At 39.3% G+C, this 14,894-nt stretch overlaps 1 protein-coding gene across 7 annotated transcripts in view; it reads left to right on the top strand.

Moving 5' to 3' along the window:
- msi2b (musashi RNA-binding protein 2b) overlaps window positions 1-14,894 on the top strand; it is a 699,967-nt gene that overhangs the window by 626,757 nt on the left and 58,316 nt on the right. For 5 of the 7 annotated variants that reach the window (XM_062048055.1, XM_062048049.1, XM_062048050.1 and 2 more), the window contains one exon: window positions 11,541-11,663. In XM_062048055.1, the coding sequence (XP_061904039.1) occupies window positions 11,541-11,663 (123 nt within the window). The remainder of the gene's footprint in view (window positions 1-11,540; window positions 11,664-14,894) is intronic. The other 2 variants (XM_062048056.1, XM_062048052.1) reach the window with 1 other exon arrangement.

Genomic DNA, 14,894 nt, shown 5'->3' with positions numbered 1-14,894 from the left:
AGTTTTATAACCGAGGTAACAAAAGGTTTTTGGACTGCGAGTCTGTCTAAGGCTGGCAACAAAACATCCAGGAAGTCTCGACACCAAAGACTATCATTTGATCACTAGTGACCGTGCTGCATCGCATTCCTCACTTGCACGACACGCACACACTCACAAATGCATGCACTTGCAAGAAAAGACGTGGCGTGCCCAGAAGGAAAACGCTTTGGCCATAAAACCCCTGTCATTGTCATGAATATAGATCTGTACTGTAAGCGCACAGAGTGTGCATTGTGCTCCTTCAGCACACAACTGGGTTTGACCTTTTAGCTGCTGAGCAAATGAATTGTTACACTAGCTAAAGGCTTATCACTGGGAGGTACGGAAGATATAAATAATGAAGAGTGACAGGTTTGGTCATGTATGTCAGCAGATTAAAGAATTATGTCATATTTTAAGTGATGTCGTGAGAGCGCATCACTGTGTTTGTAATGATTGAAGGTCACACATTTGCATATGAAATGGTACCAAAAAGAGAATCTGTGTGTGAAATATAGTTAAAATTAAAGTTAAAGTACCACTGATTGTCACACACACTCGGGGATCATCTTGGTGATTTAACCCCCAATTCCAACCCTTGATGCTGAGTGCCAAGCAGGGATGTAATGGGTCCCATTTTATAGTCTTTGGTATGACTCGGTTAAGATATACAAAAAAAAATGCCCATGTATGAAATAAAAACGAATAAAAAAATTGAGATCAAATGATGTCATTATAGAATAAGAATTATATTAGGCTTATGTTTTGCAAAAGCCTTATTTATTATAGACATTTCCAATATGTTGTTCACCTTTCTTAGCTGCATGGTCAGTATTACAAAAAAATTAGATCTGGGTCATTTAAACCACGTCCATCACAAGTGAGTATTATCATAGAAGGTGCAATGCGATGCAAATATGTTATTTTTAATCTTTTGAGATGGTGTAAGTGCCTGCTGGATAGACACCACTGATATAAACCAGTCACCTCCTAGTGGCTGCTTGTGGAATAGGTCATACCTTAAAAAGCCATTATAGTGCTGGAGAATCAAGAGATCATGTTCAGTGGAATCTGTGCTGCCTCATGATTGACATGTGCTGTGGGTAAAGTACCAGCCATGTACCTTTTGGTGTTTATGGACCCGTTCTCTGTGAATTGTTCGTTAGAAAGTCAAGAGAGCCTTTGACACTCACTCTCCATCACTGTCTTTTTCAAACCATAAAAATGAGTTGCTCTTCAATAAACATTTTAGTGTAGGAGCTCCTACACACCACAATGATGTCACCAATAATTAAAACAAATATTTTTTCCTTGTGAGCATTGACGTGTGAGTATTGACTTACATTAATTTGTACTATTTCAGTTGTTTTTCTTTTTTAATTCCCATTCAATGTCACACCATTAATTTGTACTATTTCAGTTGTTTTTCTTTTTTAATTCCCATGCAATGTCACACCACACAATGGTGTGTGTGTGTGTGTGTGTGTGTGTGTGTGTGTGTGTGTGTGTGTGTGTGTGTGTGTGTGTGTGTGTGTGTGTGTGTGTGTGTGTGTGTGTGTGTGTGTGTGTGTGTGTGTGTGTGTGTGTGTGTGTGTGTGTGTGTGTGTGTGTGTGTGTGTGTGTGTGCGTGCGTGTGTTGTGGAGCAAGCAAATGTATCCTCATGTGATTTAATTCATGATAAACACAGTGACAGCCGTGGCTAATGGTGCTGTGTTCTGGTGCACCACTTCTTTCACATACTCATTTATGGATGAGTGCATTCTAATGAGCCTACAGTGCTTCTTTAAGCATATGTACCATTTTTTATGTACTGAATCAACATTTTTAAAGGGGACCGACAATGATTTTAATGTACATTTAAAATACTTCCGTGTGGTCTAGATCAGTGGTCCCCAACCACCGGATCGATTGGTACCGGGCCGCACAAGAAATTAATATATATATATATATATATTTTTTTTTTTTTTTTTTTTTTTTTTAATTAAATCAACATAAAAAACACAATATACACTTACAATTAGTGCACCAACCCAAAAAACCTCCCTCCCCCATTTACACTCATTCACACTCATTCGCACAAAAGGGTTGTTTCTTTCTGTTATTAATATTTCTGGTTCTTACATTATATATCAATATAGATCAATACAGTCTGCAGGGATACAGTCCGTAAGCACACATGATTGTATTTGTTTATGACAACAACAAAAAAAACAAATTATATCAAAATCAAATTACAGGATGTTATTTATGTAGTTTGATCATTTTCCTTGACTGATGAACTAACATCATGTGGTTTATTTTGTACATATGTAGCATCATCTACAAAGATACCCATAATTGCTATTGCGACATCCAGTGGACACATTTAGAACAGCTATTTCTTTCATTCAAAAATTTCAGGTTAGTTTTTATACTTAGCAAACTCATCATGCGGGCCGGATTAAACCTGTTTGCGGGCCTGATCCTGTCCTCGGGCCGGACGTTTGACACCCCTGGTTTAAATCTATATCTTGAAGTTGTCACCGCTATTTTTTTTCCCAGACACTGTCGACAATAAACTTCATAAACATTATATAGATGCACCCCGTCCCAACATTAGGTACATCTGCATACTTGTCGATAGATACAGAGCTGCATAAAAAAGCTGCTGTTAGCAGAATTGATGTCACTGCATGTTGCACGCTGGTGTTATTATGCGCATGACACGATTAGATGAAAATGATACTGTATCCTACCTTTTTTTGTGTTTCCTCATAGCCTGAAGCAAAGGGGGGGAGCTCCGCCCACCCCCTCGGGTTGAGCGCTTAACTTAAAGAGGCTGTTTGCAACTTTTACACACATGCCTAGAGGACACTAACTTTCCAATGTAGTTTACACAAATATATCCCGCCCTTTTACCGCTTCTAGTACGTAATGACACACAAAGAAATGACACTTTGACTGCTGTGTCCCAATCATACTTGCCAACCCTCCCGATTTTCACGGGAGACTCCCGATTTTCAGTGCCCCTCCCTCAAATCTCCCAGGGCAACCACTCTACCGAATTTCTCCCGATTTCCACCCGGACAACAATATTGGGGGCGTGCCTTAAAGACACTGCCTTTAACGTCCTCTCTCACCTGAAACCTTCACCCCTTAACAGCCGTATGCTGTCCAGGCGTCCGCTTTTCCTCCATATAAACAGCGTACCGGCCCAGTCACATAATAATGTAGCGTTGGACGGGTTTAACCATGGTCTTTACTCGAAGATGTCAATAAATGCTGACACGTTGTATGATCTTTTAACTGGTTTATTGATAACGCAAGGCATACTTGGTCAACAGCCATACAGGTTACACTGACGGTGAACGTATAAACAACTTTAACACTGTTACTAATATGCGCCACACTGTCAACCCACATTGCGGGAGACCATCCGCACCGTAACACAACAGAACAAATACCCAGAATCCCTTGCAACACTAACTCTTCCGGGACGCTACAATAACATCTACGGCTTTTGGAGCTCAGTGCACAACTGCACACACAACAAGGAGGAGACGTAGCAGAAGAACGAAGAAGAGACATGGCGAGGACGAGTAAGAAGAAGAAGTACGCTTGCAAGTTCCAAATTGATTGGAAAAAAATTTTTTATTTCATCCAGAAAAGCTCGAAGGGGAAGGGGTATGATGCCTGCACCTCAACCCCGCCCCCCCCCCCCCCCCCCTGCAACCACGCCAAAATGTCCGAAGAGGAGTAGAAAAAAAAGCAAAGCTTATTTAATCCTACACCTTTCCACTTCACTTCTAGTACATTAATTAATTCCTTCTTCTCAGTTAGTAACACAGTTAAAATCAATGCATTCTAAGTACAACAATTTACATATTAAATTAATAACTTTTTTAAAATAAAGATCAATATGTTTATCAAAATGCTTCTTACTTGTACTTTGTAAACATTTTTAGTTTAAACACCCTCTTAAACTAAATCATATTTGTAACTTCTTTGCTTTATCCATTCCATAATTTAATTCCACATACTCATATGCTAAAGTGTTGTACGTGCATACAAATGTTTTAAATTAGATTTTCCTCTAAAGTTACTTTTCTCCTCTTTTGTTGAGAAGAATTGTTGTACATGTTTAGGTAAGTTAGAACAGTAATTGTGAGAAATATAGACAATTTTAAAACAAACGTGTCCTGTTAAACCACTAATGGTAATAAAAGATAGCCAATGGTGTTCTTGTTGTATTTTTTGCTTTAAAAAATGTAACTGAAGACCTTTAGAATATTAGTATGTGGAACTCCATCCATCCATTTTCTACCCCTTGTTCCTAAATTATGGAATGCATTAAGCAAAGAAGTCAAACAAAGTACGACTCTGATTCAGTTTAAGAAACTGATTAAAGTCAAAGTGTTTACAAAGAACAAAGAAGAAGAATCCTTGTGAACACCTTGAACCTTATTAAAATGACACTTATTCATCTCATTGTGTGAATTACAAATTATTTGACTATTAATTCAGAACTTTTCTATTTATGGATTTAAATTGTACGAATTGAGAACAGGAAGTGAAAAAAATGTGTTACTAATTGCTATGAAATGTAAAAGAGGTAAGATTAAATAAACTCGTCCTTTTCGGTCGTAATTCCTAGAAACTGGAAATATGTGATGTACTGTATTGCAATTGTATGCATGTTTGAAAAAAAACTTCAACCATAACCATAACTGTGAGCAAGTTGCAACCAGCCCCTTTAATGTCCAAATTAAATATGTCCAGCTCGCTGTGATGTCACAACGTAGCCAGACTGCAAAACCATGTGGCATCCAAACCTGCGTGCAAGCTTATCTAAAATTTTAACAATATTTTAAGTCAGAAAAGACAAAAATTGAACATAAGAACGTTGAAGTCATTGCTGTTACTCTTTCAGATGTCTATTGTCAATACAAATGCTTAATTTGCATGAAATTAGCAACAGCTCATTCAAATACACCTGTTATAGTATACATAGCATGTGTGCTATTAAGCTTAAATAGCCTATAAAACAATTAAAACATTTGCAGCAGATGCTGTTAAGAACATTAAGCATGTTTAGTTTCTCTTGCTGTAAAAATTAAGCTTGGAGAGAAAAGTCGATAAGATTTGCCACAGTGCCCGTCTATTTTTGAGTCCAGTTTTTCTTCATTTCCATGGCTGAGGATGGCTGAATTTCTGTGCTGCAGGCTTGTGCGGGGAAAAGCTGAGGACAGTTCCCCCGAGTCCGGACACCAAGGCCCCCGGGCCTGCACAGCTCATAAACAGATGTGTCCTTGTCCCCAGCCAAGTGCAGCCACTCAAGTGGCAAAGCAGGGGCCCAATAATTGTGAAGAATTGAAAGCTAAATATTGGCTTTATCTCCTCAGTAATAAAAGGGCCATGAAATTGATTTAATGCCGCAGCGCTTCTCTTGGGTGGCTTCTTACAGCGTGAGCACAAAACAATGAGCAGCAGCCATCTATTAATTAACCCACCTAATCCTGCAAAGTTAATCTCTCACCACAACTTTGCTCACAACTAACTTCCAAGCCAGTGGGTCTATTGGGGTGTCTTGACAATGGCAGCGAGGGTGGGGGTGGTGGAATATGGCTGCACAAAACAATGTACCGTGCAGCATATGAAGGGACACTATAAAAGGATGCATTAGCATTGCATTAGTGGGAAGAGGCAGACGACATCATTGCAGGAGCGTTCAAGCGACATATTTTAGTTGCCTTTTTTATTGTCCTTTTATGATTGTTTTACTTCTTTACTCACCGTGCCGCTTTATTACATTATTCTCTCCTGAGCCATGTGTGGAAATTGTGTTTCTCTCTCTTCCCGGCCATGCTGCCAGTCGCAGCATGGTGGCATCTCGCACCCAACACTCACAGTCATGGTCGTATTGTGTCGACGGAGTTGTGAATTACCTCCTTCTCAGCCGTCTAATGAAAAGCTATGTGTTTTTCTCTTCGGCTGCGGCTCATCTGACCCTGCCCTCTTACCCCCTCCATTTCATCATTCTTTTGTGTGCGCCCCTCTTCATGGAATAGCACTCGGAGGCTGCCTCAGAAGTAGGTCGCCCGCTGCCGCTTTGGACAAACTATCCTCCGAGGTGTCCTGGGCTGTAAAGTCTGAGCGGCCGTCTTTCAAGAATAAGTCTTTCTGCACAAATTCGGTTTAAAAATCAGGAACATCTCCAGTCGAGAGGATTTGGAGCTCATTTCTTTGCTCGAGACGCAAGCATATCCTGTGGAGATAATTTTAGGAGGCTGATTAGACGTCGACGGCGTGGAGCCCAGAGTGAGGAATCTCATCACCAGCGCTAATGACATGCCATTCCTGTGTTGAAAGAAGAGCCCAGGCCCTGGGCATGGACCAGCTTCTGTCACCTACCTCTTGCCACTACGTTCATTAAGCACCAACAATGTAATTACAATTCACTGATACTGCTTTGGATTAATTGCAGGCTGATTAGCAGGCTGATATTTGTTAGGAATAATTAGATCCCAATGCATTGCATTCATATTTACACTCTGTTGATGTCTTTACTTCATTATGGCATTCTAAACATTCTGACAAATATTTAAGATTTTGGGGCCTTATTTGTACCCTGCACGTACCCAGAATGCATTGTCAAAATCGGGTAGCCGCAACACGGATGGAAAAAATGACAGATTATACAAATACTCATTTACATAGCGATAAATTGGCCCGGACTGCTAGATTGTAATGCAGGTAGCCAGGGCCAGGGCTACCTGAAGCAGATTTTTATTTAGCGTCGACCCTCCTCCCCATTACAAAAACTTGCCACACTTTTGTGTTAAAGAATTGTTATGCTTTTTTAATCAAGCTTTAATTTGATGCATATTTTGTACTAAACCTAATTTATGAGAAATAAATTATTCGATAACAATTTTAACTGTCACGGTGGCACCTTGGCTGAAGGCAGCGTGCAGGTCAAATTATTGATTTACTTGCATTAGTTAGCATAAAATAGTAGAAACAAAAAGGCTCGTGCAAGGCATGTAGCAGTAACAGAGTAATTAATGCACACTGACAAAAGACGATAAACTCGCGCTGGCAAGGGTCAACAGTTCAATTTAAAAGGACTTCCATCTATCCATGCATTTTCTACCGCTTGTCCCTCTCGGTTTAATAATCAATATGGCAGGAAACTAAGCAGAAAGTGAAGGTGCAGCAAATCAAAGAGTCTGACAGGAAATTTTACTAAAACACGAGCACCAGGACAGGAAATTATACCAAAAGAACACAATCAAAACTGTCAAGTGCGAGCAGGACGACATGGCTCTGGAGAAAAAGCACTAGATAAATATAATTCACTTCACATTAATAAAATATATGTTGATTTTTTTACCCCCCGGATTAGGACCCAGTACCTTGTGCTCTGCAAAAAGGGGAAATCAGCCATTATATTCCAACACTATCAGTGACGAAACATTGAATGGCCAGGAATACGTTTATGGTAAAATTTCATATGAAGCGCCTGTCATTTTATATGCTCTTCTTCACACAAAACTTGGCCCCCCACGGATGGCGAGGCCCTACGTGCAATATTCTGCATTTAGGACAGGGCGGCCCTGCAGGTAACCCTCAGCATTACTCCGCTGAGCACCAAATTAATTTCCCTGCGAAATGTTTTATCTTTCTTTATTGTACTCTATTTACACCATATGACTGTGGGTGATTGTTTATTCACCCACAGTATGTTGTTGTGTAGGCGCCATCCGGTATTTCAGAAAAAATAGTGGCAGACAACAAAATAATGTGGCAGGCCACCGTGAATGGTGTGGCAGGCCACTTGAAATATAGTGGCAGACAACTTAAAATGATGTGGCAGGCCACGATGAATGATGTGGCGGGCCACATAAGATAATGTGGCGGGCTAGTTAAAATGATGCAGTGGGCCAAATTAAATAAAATGGCAGGCCAACTTAAATAATGTAGCGGGCCACATAGCAATTATGACGGCCTTCGGAGGGCCGCATGAAATAGTGAATATATGAATACAAATGTTAAATAGCCTCGTTACATAAATTAAGTGGTGGGCCACTTAAACTACTGTGGCAGATAGCATAAAATGACGTCGCGGCCCACAATGGATGATGTGGCGGGCCATATAAGATATTATGGCGGGCCAGCAGAAAAAATGCTGTGGCGGACCACATTAAATGAAGTGGCGGGTCAGCTTTTAATAACGTGGCGGGCCACGTCACAATTATGGCTGCTGTCTGAGGTCTGCATTACAGTTAATATATGAATATAAATGTATAATAGCCTTGTTAGATAAATTACGTGGTGGGCCACATAAAATAAAGTGGCAGACAACATAAAATCATGTGGCGGGCCACAATAAATGATGTGGCAGGCCATATAAAATAATGTTGCGGGCCAGATAAAATTATTTGGTAGGCCATTTTAAATGCATGTGGAGGGCCACATAGCAATTATGGCTGCCCTCAGAGGGCCGCTTGAAAAAGTGAATATATTAATATAAATGTATAATAGCCTCGTAACTTAAATTACGTAATAGGCCACCCAAAATTATGTGGCAGACAACGCAAAATGTCAGATTAAATAATGACTGCAATAATGACTGCTCTTGGAGGGCCGCATATATTTTATGGCGGGCCAGATAAAATGAAGTTGCAGACAACATAAAATTATGTGGTGGGCCACAATGAATGATGTGGGGGGCCATATAGAATAATGTGGCGGGCCAGTTAAAATTATGTGGTGGGCCAAAATAAATGAAGTGGCGGGCCACTTCGCAATTATGGCTTCTTTTGAAAGGCAGCATGAAACAAGTGGATATATAAATACAAATGTATGATAGCCTCGTTACATAAATTACGTGGCGGGTCACGTAAAATGGTGTGGTGGGCCAAATACAATAATGTGGCAGACAACATAAAATTATGAGGCGGGCCACAATAAATGAGCTGGCGGAACACATAAAATAGTGTGGCGGTCCACATTAAATAATGTGGTAGGCCAGATCTGGCCACCAGGACTTGAGGTATGACACCTGTGAGCTAGATCCTAACGCTGTTTGGCATGTAACATCTGATTTGTATCCACATTTGTCGGATTCCCCTCTGAGAATGTCTATGTTGTTCTTGTTACGCTGCCATGACCCATATGCCAATTGGGACTCAAGGGAAACATGAATTGTTTTCCTTGAATCAAATAGTGTAAATCCAGCCTAAAGTATGTTCACATACAAGGGAACAAAAGGACAGATCTCAATGTGCTCATAATAGCAAATCACCCAACAGATGTCTCCATCTGTTTGCAGGTAGTGAAACACAGCAACAAATCTCCCCCCTGATCAGCCCAACAAAAAGCCAGAACATTTTGCCGTGTGTATTACATGATTCCAAGTCCTCAGAAGCTCCCAGTAATTGGGGGGGAGCACTCTGGAACAAAATGCAGGGATTGTGCCCAGAGGTAGGGCTATCATGCACACGGGTGTGCAGCTCAGAGGTGGTTGTAATCTTTCATACCAGCGTGTGACATAAACACCCCCCCAGAGCAACATTATTTCATTAATGTAATCAGCAACGTGCAAATTGCAAACCCACCTGAAGCCAGTTTACTCAGATTTATGGTTTAATAAGAAATTGAATGCTTTCAGTTTGAAAGGAGACGATGTACTTATCAATCGCGTATCATAATTAACGCAGTCACCCCACTAAATTGCTGTCATTCATTTCTGAGGTACACCCGCATTAATGGCATCCTATACAAGAGCTGTTATTAAAAAAAAAAAAACATGATTGTGTTTAATAACCACTACATCATACTGGGAGTATTATGTAGTTAGATAAGACTCAAAACATCTCTCAGCACGGTGCATTGTTACATCTTCAACACTGCCAATGACCAAACTACTTAGACCACAGGTTTTAAAATGAACACATCATTTTTTATGGCCTGCAAAAGCCTGGAAATAATACGCGTCAATAAAGCACTTCATCATTTGTTACTAAATGTATTCGTTCTTTCCATTTTGATAGAAAAAAATACAAGTACTGCCTGCAGTTGCATGTATTATAAACTTTCATGCATCTAATAATGCATTAAATATTATATCATCATATGTTCCTTTTTTTGGTTCAAATAAAAATAAATACATCAATAATTGCTTGGCTTTGATGTCAAAGCAATTTATCCATCAAAGTGTACACTGCAAAAATGACAATAGATTTTACGGTAAGATGAAAAAAAAACTGGTAGCTTCAGAATTCTACCGTAAAAAACGGTGATACCGTTTTTTAATTTACAGTGATACACCACAAAAACAACAACCGTAGACATGAGGGCAAAATTAACTAGCAGCTCAGTCAACAGAATTTTACATTGAAAATAACATTAGTACCAGTTTTCCATTTACAGTAATATGCTGTAAAATATTACAGTAAATTTTATGGTAAAATTCTGGCAACTGATCTGCCTTTTTTTTTTTTTTTAAATAGACAGATTATTTTTTTCAAATGCAAATGTACAGATGTTTTAGAAAAATAATACTTAAATATGTGCTTGACTTATGATTTCAAAGCAAGTTATCCATCAAAGTAAACACTGTAAAAATCACAATAGATTTTACGTAAAAAAATGTATAAAATAAAACGGCAGGTAAGTCGCCAGAATCCATCCATCCATCCATTTTCTATCGCTTGTTCCTTTCGGGTCGCGGGTGTGGCTGGAGCCTATTCCAGCTGCATTGCGGCGGAAGACGGGGTACACCCTAGACAAGTCGCCACCTCATCTCAGTGCCAACACAGAATTTTATCATAAAAAAAGGGTAGTGCCACTTTTTTATTTATAGTAAAACACCGTAAAAACAACAATCTTGAATGTAAGGATAAAAAAAAAAAACTGACAGCTGAGTCACCAGAATTATACCGTAAAAAAACATTTTCCATTTACAGTAATATGCTTGGAAAAATCACAAATTTTACCGTAAAAGATGCCATTTCTTTAAATCAACGTTTTTATTTTATTTTTTAATAATAAACAAATGCATAGGCATTTGTGTAATAATAACATGAGTCGAATCCTCATATACTTTCATATTCACATATATTCACTGTTACCAGTGGCCTTTTGCGTCACTCAATGAAAACGAGTTGGACACGCCTAAACTAGATCACACAGGTGTGCTTAATGTCCATTGATTGGACATCAATCGAATGTTGCACATAATTCATGCATACAACACAACGCTGTAAACAATCCAAAACAGGAATGACTTCATCTTTTTTAAACTGTCTTGCTTCCGGCTATTATTCACTCTCTGCGTGGACCTGTTTTGATTCTGGCAATGTGTTCTGTAAGAGTCTGCTGATAGATGTCGCCCTAACATGAGCCCCTGCCTCTGACAGCTAGTTGTATCCTGCAGCTCAGCACTGGTGTCAACATTCTCCTGTAGCTCTGGGATACACTTGTCCATACGCAGGAAGTGATGCATTTATGTGTGTGTGTGTGTGTGTGCCTGCAGGCTTCCCAGCGACAGCATACGGACCGGTGGCGGCGGCGGCAGTAGCAGCAGCAGCGCGTGGCTCAGGTAGGGGGGCCCGTGGAAGAGGCGGCTACTTGGCGTACCCACAGAGCACAGGGCCAGGTAAACGCTCTGTCCATGTTCTGTGTGGCTGCTGCTCTCTCCAACTTCTCCTGCTCTGCTTCCTCCCATAGACATAGTCACCCAAGCTCCCATGTGCTCTCTCGCCAACATTTACAAGAACTTACTGTAGACCCGTGCACAGGTAGTGCTAGGCTATCTTTGAGTTATTTGCACACAAAGGGTGCAGGACTGTGAAGGAATGGGCTGCTTGAGGTGACGTCATGGGACTGAATTCAATTTGACTAATCAAACATAATGTACCCAAAATCAATCGAGAAATCAAAGCCGAACGCAAATGTCCTCGACCTTAAAAACAAAAGGTTGCACTTACTTGACATTTGAAGATGCGGGAATTGATTAGTAGCTTTCAGTAGTTTCTTGCAGTTAACATTTGAATATGTATGATTCACAAAAATAAGTCCGAATTCAAGGGAGCTAACTTTAATGATCTATTGCAGTGGTTCTCAAACTTTTTCCACCAAGTACCACTTCAGAAAACACTTGGTACCACCACAATGACCGACATTAAAATAAAGTAGCATAGTAAGCTTAAGTATTCATTAAAACAAGGCAGTAGTTTTATTTAGCAAGTATATTTGATATTTTTGCTGACTGTAACTTTACACAAAGTTTGAACAGTAACACTGTGTTTGAATATAGGAAAATAAAACACTGTACTTAAATAATGAAAAAAATAACAAAAATAATGAAAAAATAAAATCAATTTAAATGAATCACGCGATTCTTTGCCGTACCACTAGATGGAGCCCACATACCACTAGTGGTACACGGATCACAGTTTGAGAATCTCTTATCTATCGTAATATCAATCCATCCATCCTTTATACCACATTTGCCTGCTAACTTTGGGCGAAAGGTGGACTGCACCCTGGACTGGTAGCCAAGTGGTAGTAATATTGTTTTTTTAATACAGTGGAACCTCAATTTACGAACTTAGTTGGTTCTTGAACAGGGTCCCGAAATAGAAATGTTTGTTTATCAAGCAAATTTCCCCATAAGAAACAATGTAAATATGAATAATGGGTTCTAGCCATGACAAAAATCCATAATTTAGTAAAGGTGTATGCACTTTGAACACAATATAAAGTGCTGTATGGTACTGTATATCAAACAAATATAACAAAGAGGTGATGGATTAAGTTTAAAATTACTGACAAAGTCAGAACAAAAACTAGCTGAACTGTCCTCATTTTTAGCCACACTCCCGACACACACACACACACACTCTCACTAGCCCTGTGATGGACTCCCAGAAATCACAAACCTCCTTAGCTTTATCAGTCAGGCTAGTATAAAAATGTTGAATAATAAATTAAATCCACTTTACCTTTACCTTAATCTACTTGGTGTTCAGCCTAAAAAGGTGGGAGGTAGTGTCAGCAATGCTGTGGATACTTCCTGAATGTTTCAAGCCACACATCGCTTGTCCATTGCTTTCATTGGATTCATGTTGAGATAGCAAAACTAGAAAGATGCTGTAAAAAGGCTAAAAACCACTTAAAAGGCACATAAAGTAGCAATTGGCTTAATAAGCCCGCCCACAAGAGTTGTGCTGCAGGTACACAATGGAGGATGAAGGTTTCTACATCAAAGCATCGTTTTATTCGGTCTGTGGTTCCTAAATCGAAAAGTTTGTACAAATGAAGGGTTCATAAATCGAGGTTCCACTGTACAGTCAAACAAGGTTAACTGTACCGGCAATGTTTAAGTTACATTTTCCTTTCTCATTTAAGTGTAAAAAGAGGTTGTTAATCTGTTAACTGTTAATCTGACTGTACACCGCTGTAGGCTCACAAAATGTGCATAGTTATCACGTGCTCAACAACAGATCCATCTCCATGCTCATATTCCCCTTAAAATGTGGTTTGAACTGTAATTGTTTGATCTGGATAAACAGTTTGTCCTGGCATAGAAAATGGTGGAATACCCCTACAAAACATGAATAGGTTAACTTTGTTTGTGTCACGATCGGCTTTTGCCGGAGTTGGACCCCAACGCAGAGAAGAAATAATAAAAATAATAACAAAAAGCGCACTCAAAAAGGAGTGAGGAAAAACATGCACACAATATGTTTGGCAAAATGGAAAATGGACACAAAAGGTGTGGAGAGGAAACAGTTAACACAGACAAGGGCCATAGAAATGAGAAGTGTGAGTGGAGCCAGAGCAGAGGAGATGAACACAACTGGAAGGGTGAACCATCAGGAATCTACTGGTGCCGAGTGATTGGACTATTTAAGTAATCAGGAGGAAATGTGTAACAGGTGTTCGCGAAGGTGGCTCTGCCACCTGACCAGAAAACCAGGCACTGCAACAAAAAGTAGACAGGAGGCACCAGAGCTTGCAGATCATGGTTGCAGTGTGGTTGGACTAGCACAGCATGTACTTGTTTTTAAGTAAATACTCAAATTAAATTAACATATCTATTTTTGCAGTGTAAAAAAATTTACAATTTTATAGACTTGTTCACTTCGCTGTCCGGAATCTTGTTTTTTAACCACAGCTTAAGAAAACCTGACAACTATGCTGCACAGACCAAATACACAGGCAGCTTCAGCGGATGAGTAGGCTTCCTTTTCATATCCATCTGTCAAATTAAAGACATAACTGATTTGCAAACTGATAGCAGGCCTCTGTGCTTTTGTTAGAGTAGTATGAATCGAGAAGAAACTATTGCAACACTAAGCTATGTTATGATCAAGAGAGCAGCTTCTTAGATAAGTGAGCATTCAAATGATGCTGTTATAATAATTCAGTGGAGCCTGTATAGCAGTGCGGCATTGGGGCCCTCCAAAGATTGTAAAAATAAAGTGAATTGATTATTGGTAAGATGCAGTGTTCATTTTGACAGCGGTTTTTAAATGTAGCTTTTGTCATAGTCTTTTGAGGAAAATGTATTTCAGTTTTAGTCTTATTTTATTCATATAAATTGATTTAGTTTAAAATTGCAGTAAAGTTTGTCGACTAAAATATAAATGCTAAAGAATAATGCATCTTTGAAGTTGTGAATGGTACCACTTTTGTTAGGTTTATTACAGTTATTGTACAACGTATTAAATCAACATTGCATTACTTAGCAAATAGAGATGCATTTCAATAAATCTGAATGTGATGCATCACCTTATTTCAAAATCATTTCAGACTAAGAAACTAATTAAAGACTTTGAATTTTTTTTAGTTAATTTCCGAACGTGCATTCAATATGCAGTGG

Source organism: Entelurus aequoreus, linkage group LG05, assembly GCF_033978785.1.
Source record: "Entelurus aequoreus isolate RoL-2023_Sb linkage group LG05, RoL_Eaeq_v1.1, whole genome shotgun sequence".
In the NCBI taxonomy this organism is placed as follows: Eukaryota; Metazoa; Chordata; class Actinopteri; order Syngnathiformes; family Syngnathidae; genus Entelurus; species Entelurus aequoreus.
The sequence above is the reverse complement of the archived record's forward strand: the minus strand, read 5'-3'. Positions and strand labels throughout refer to the sequence as shown.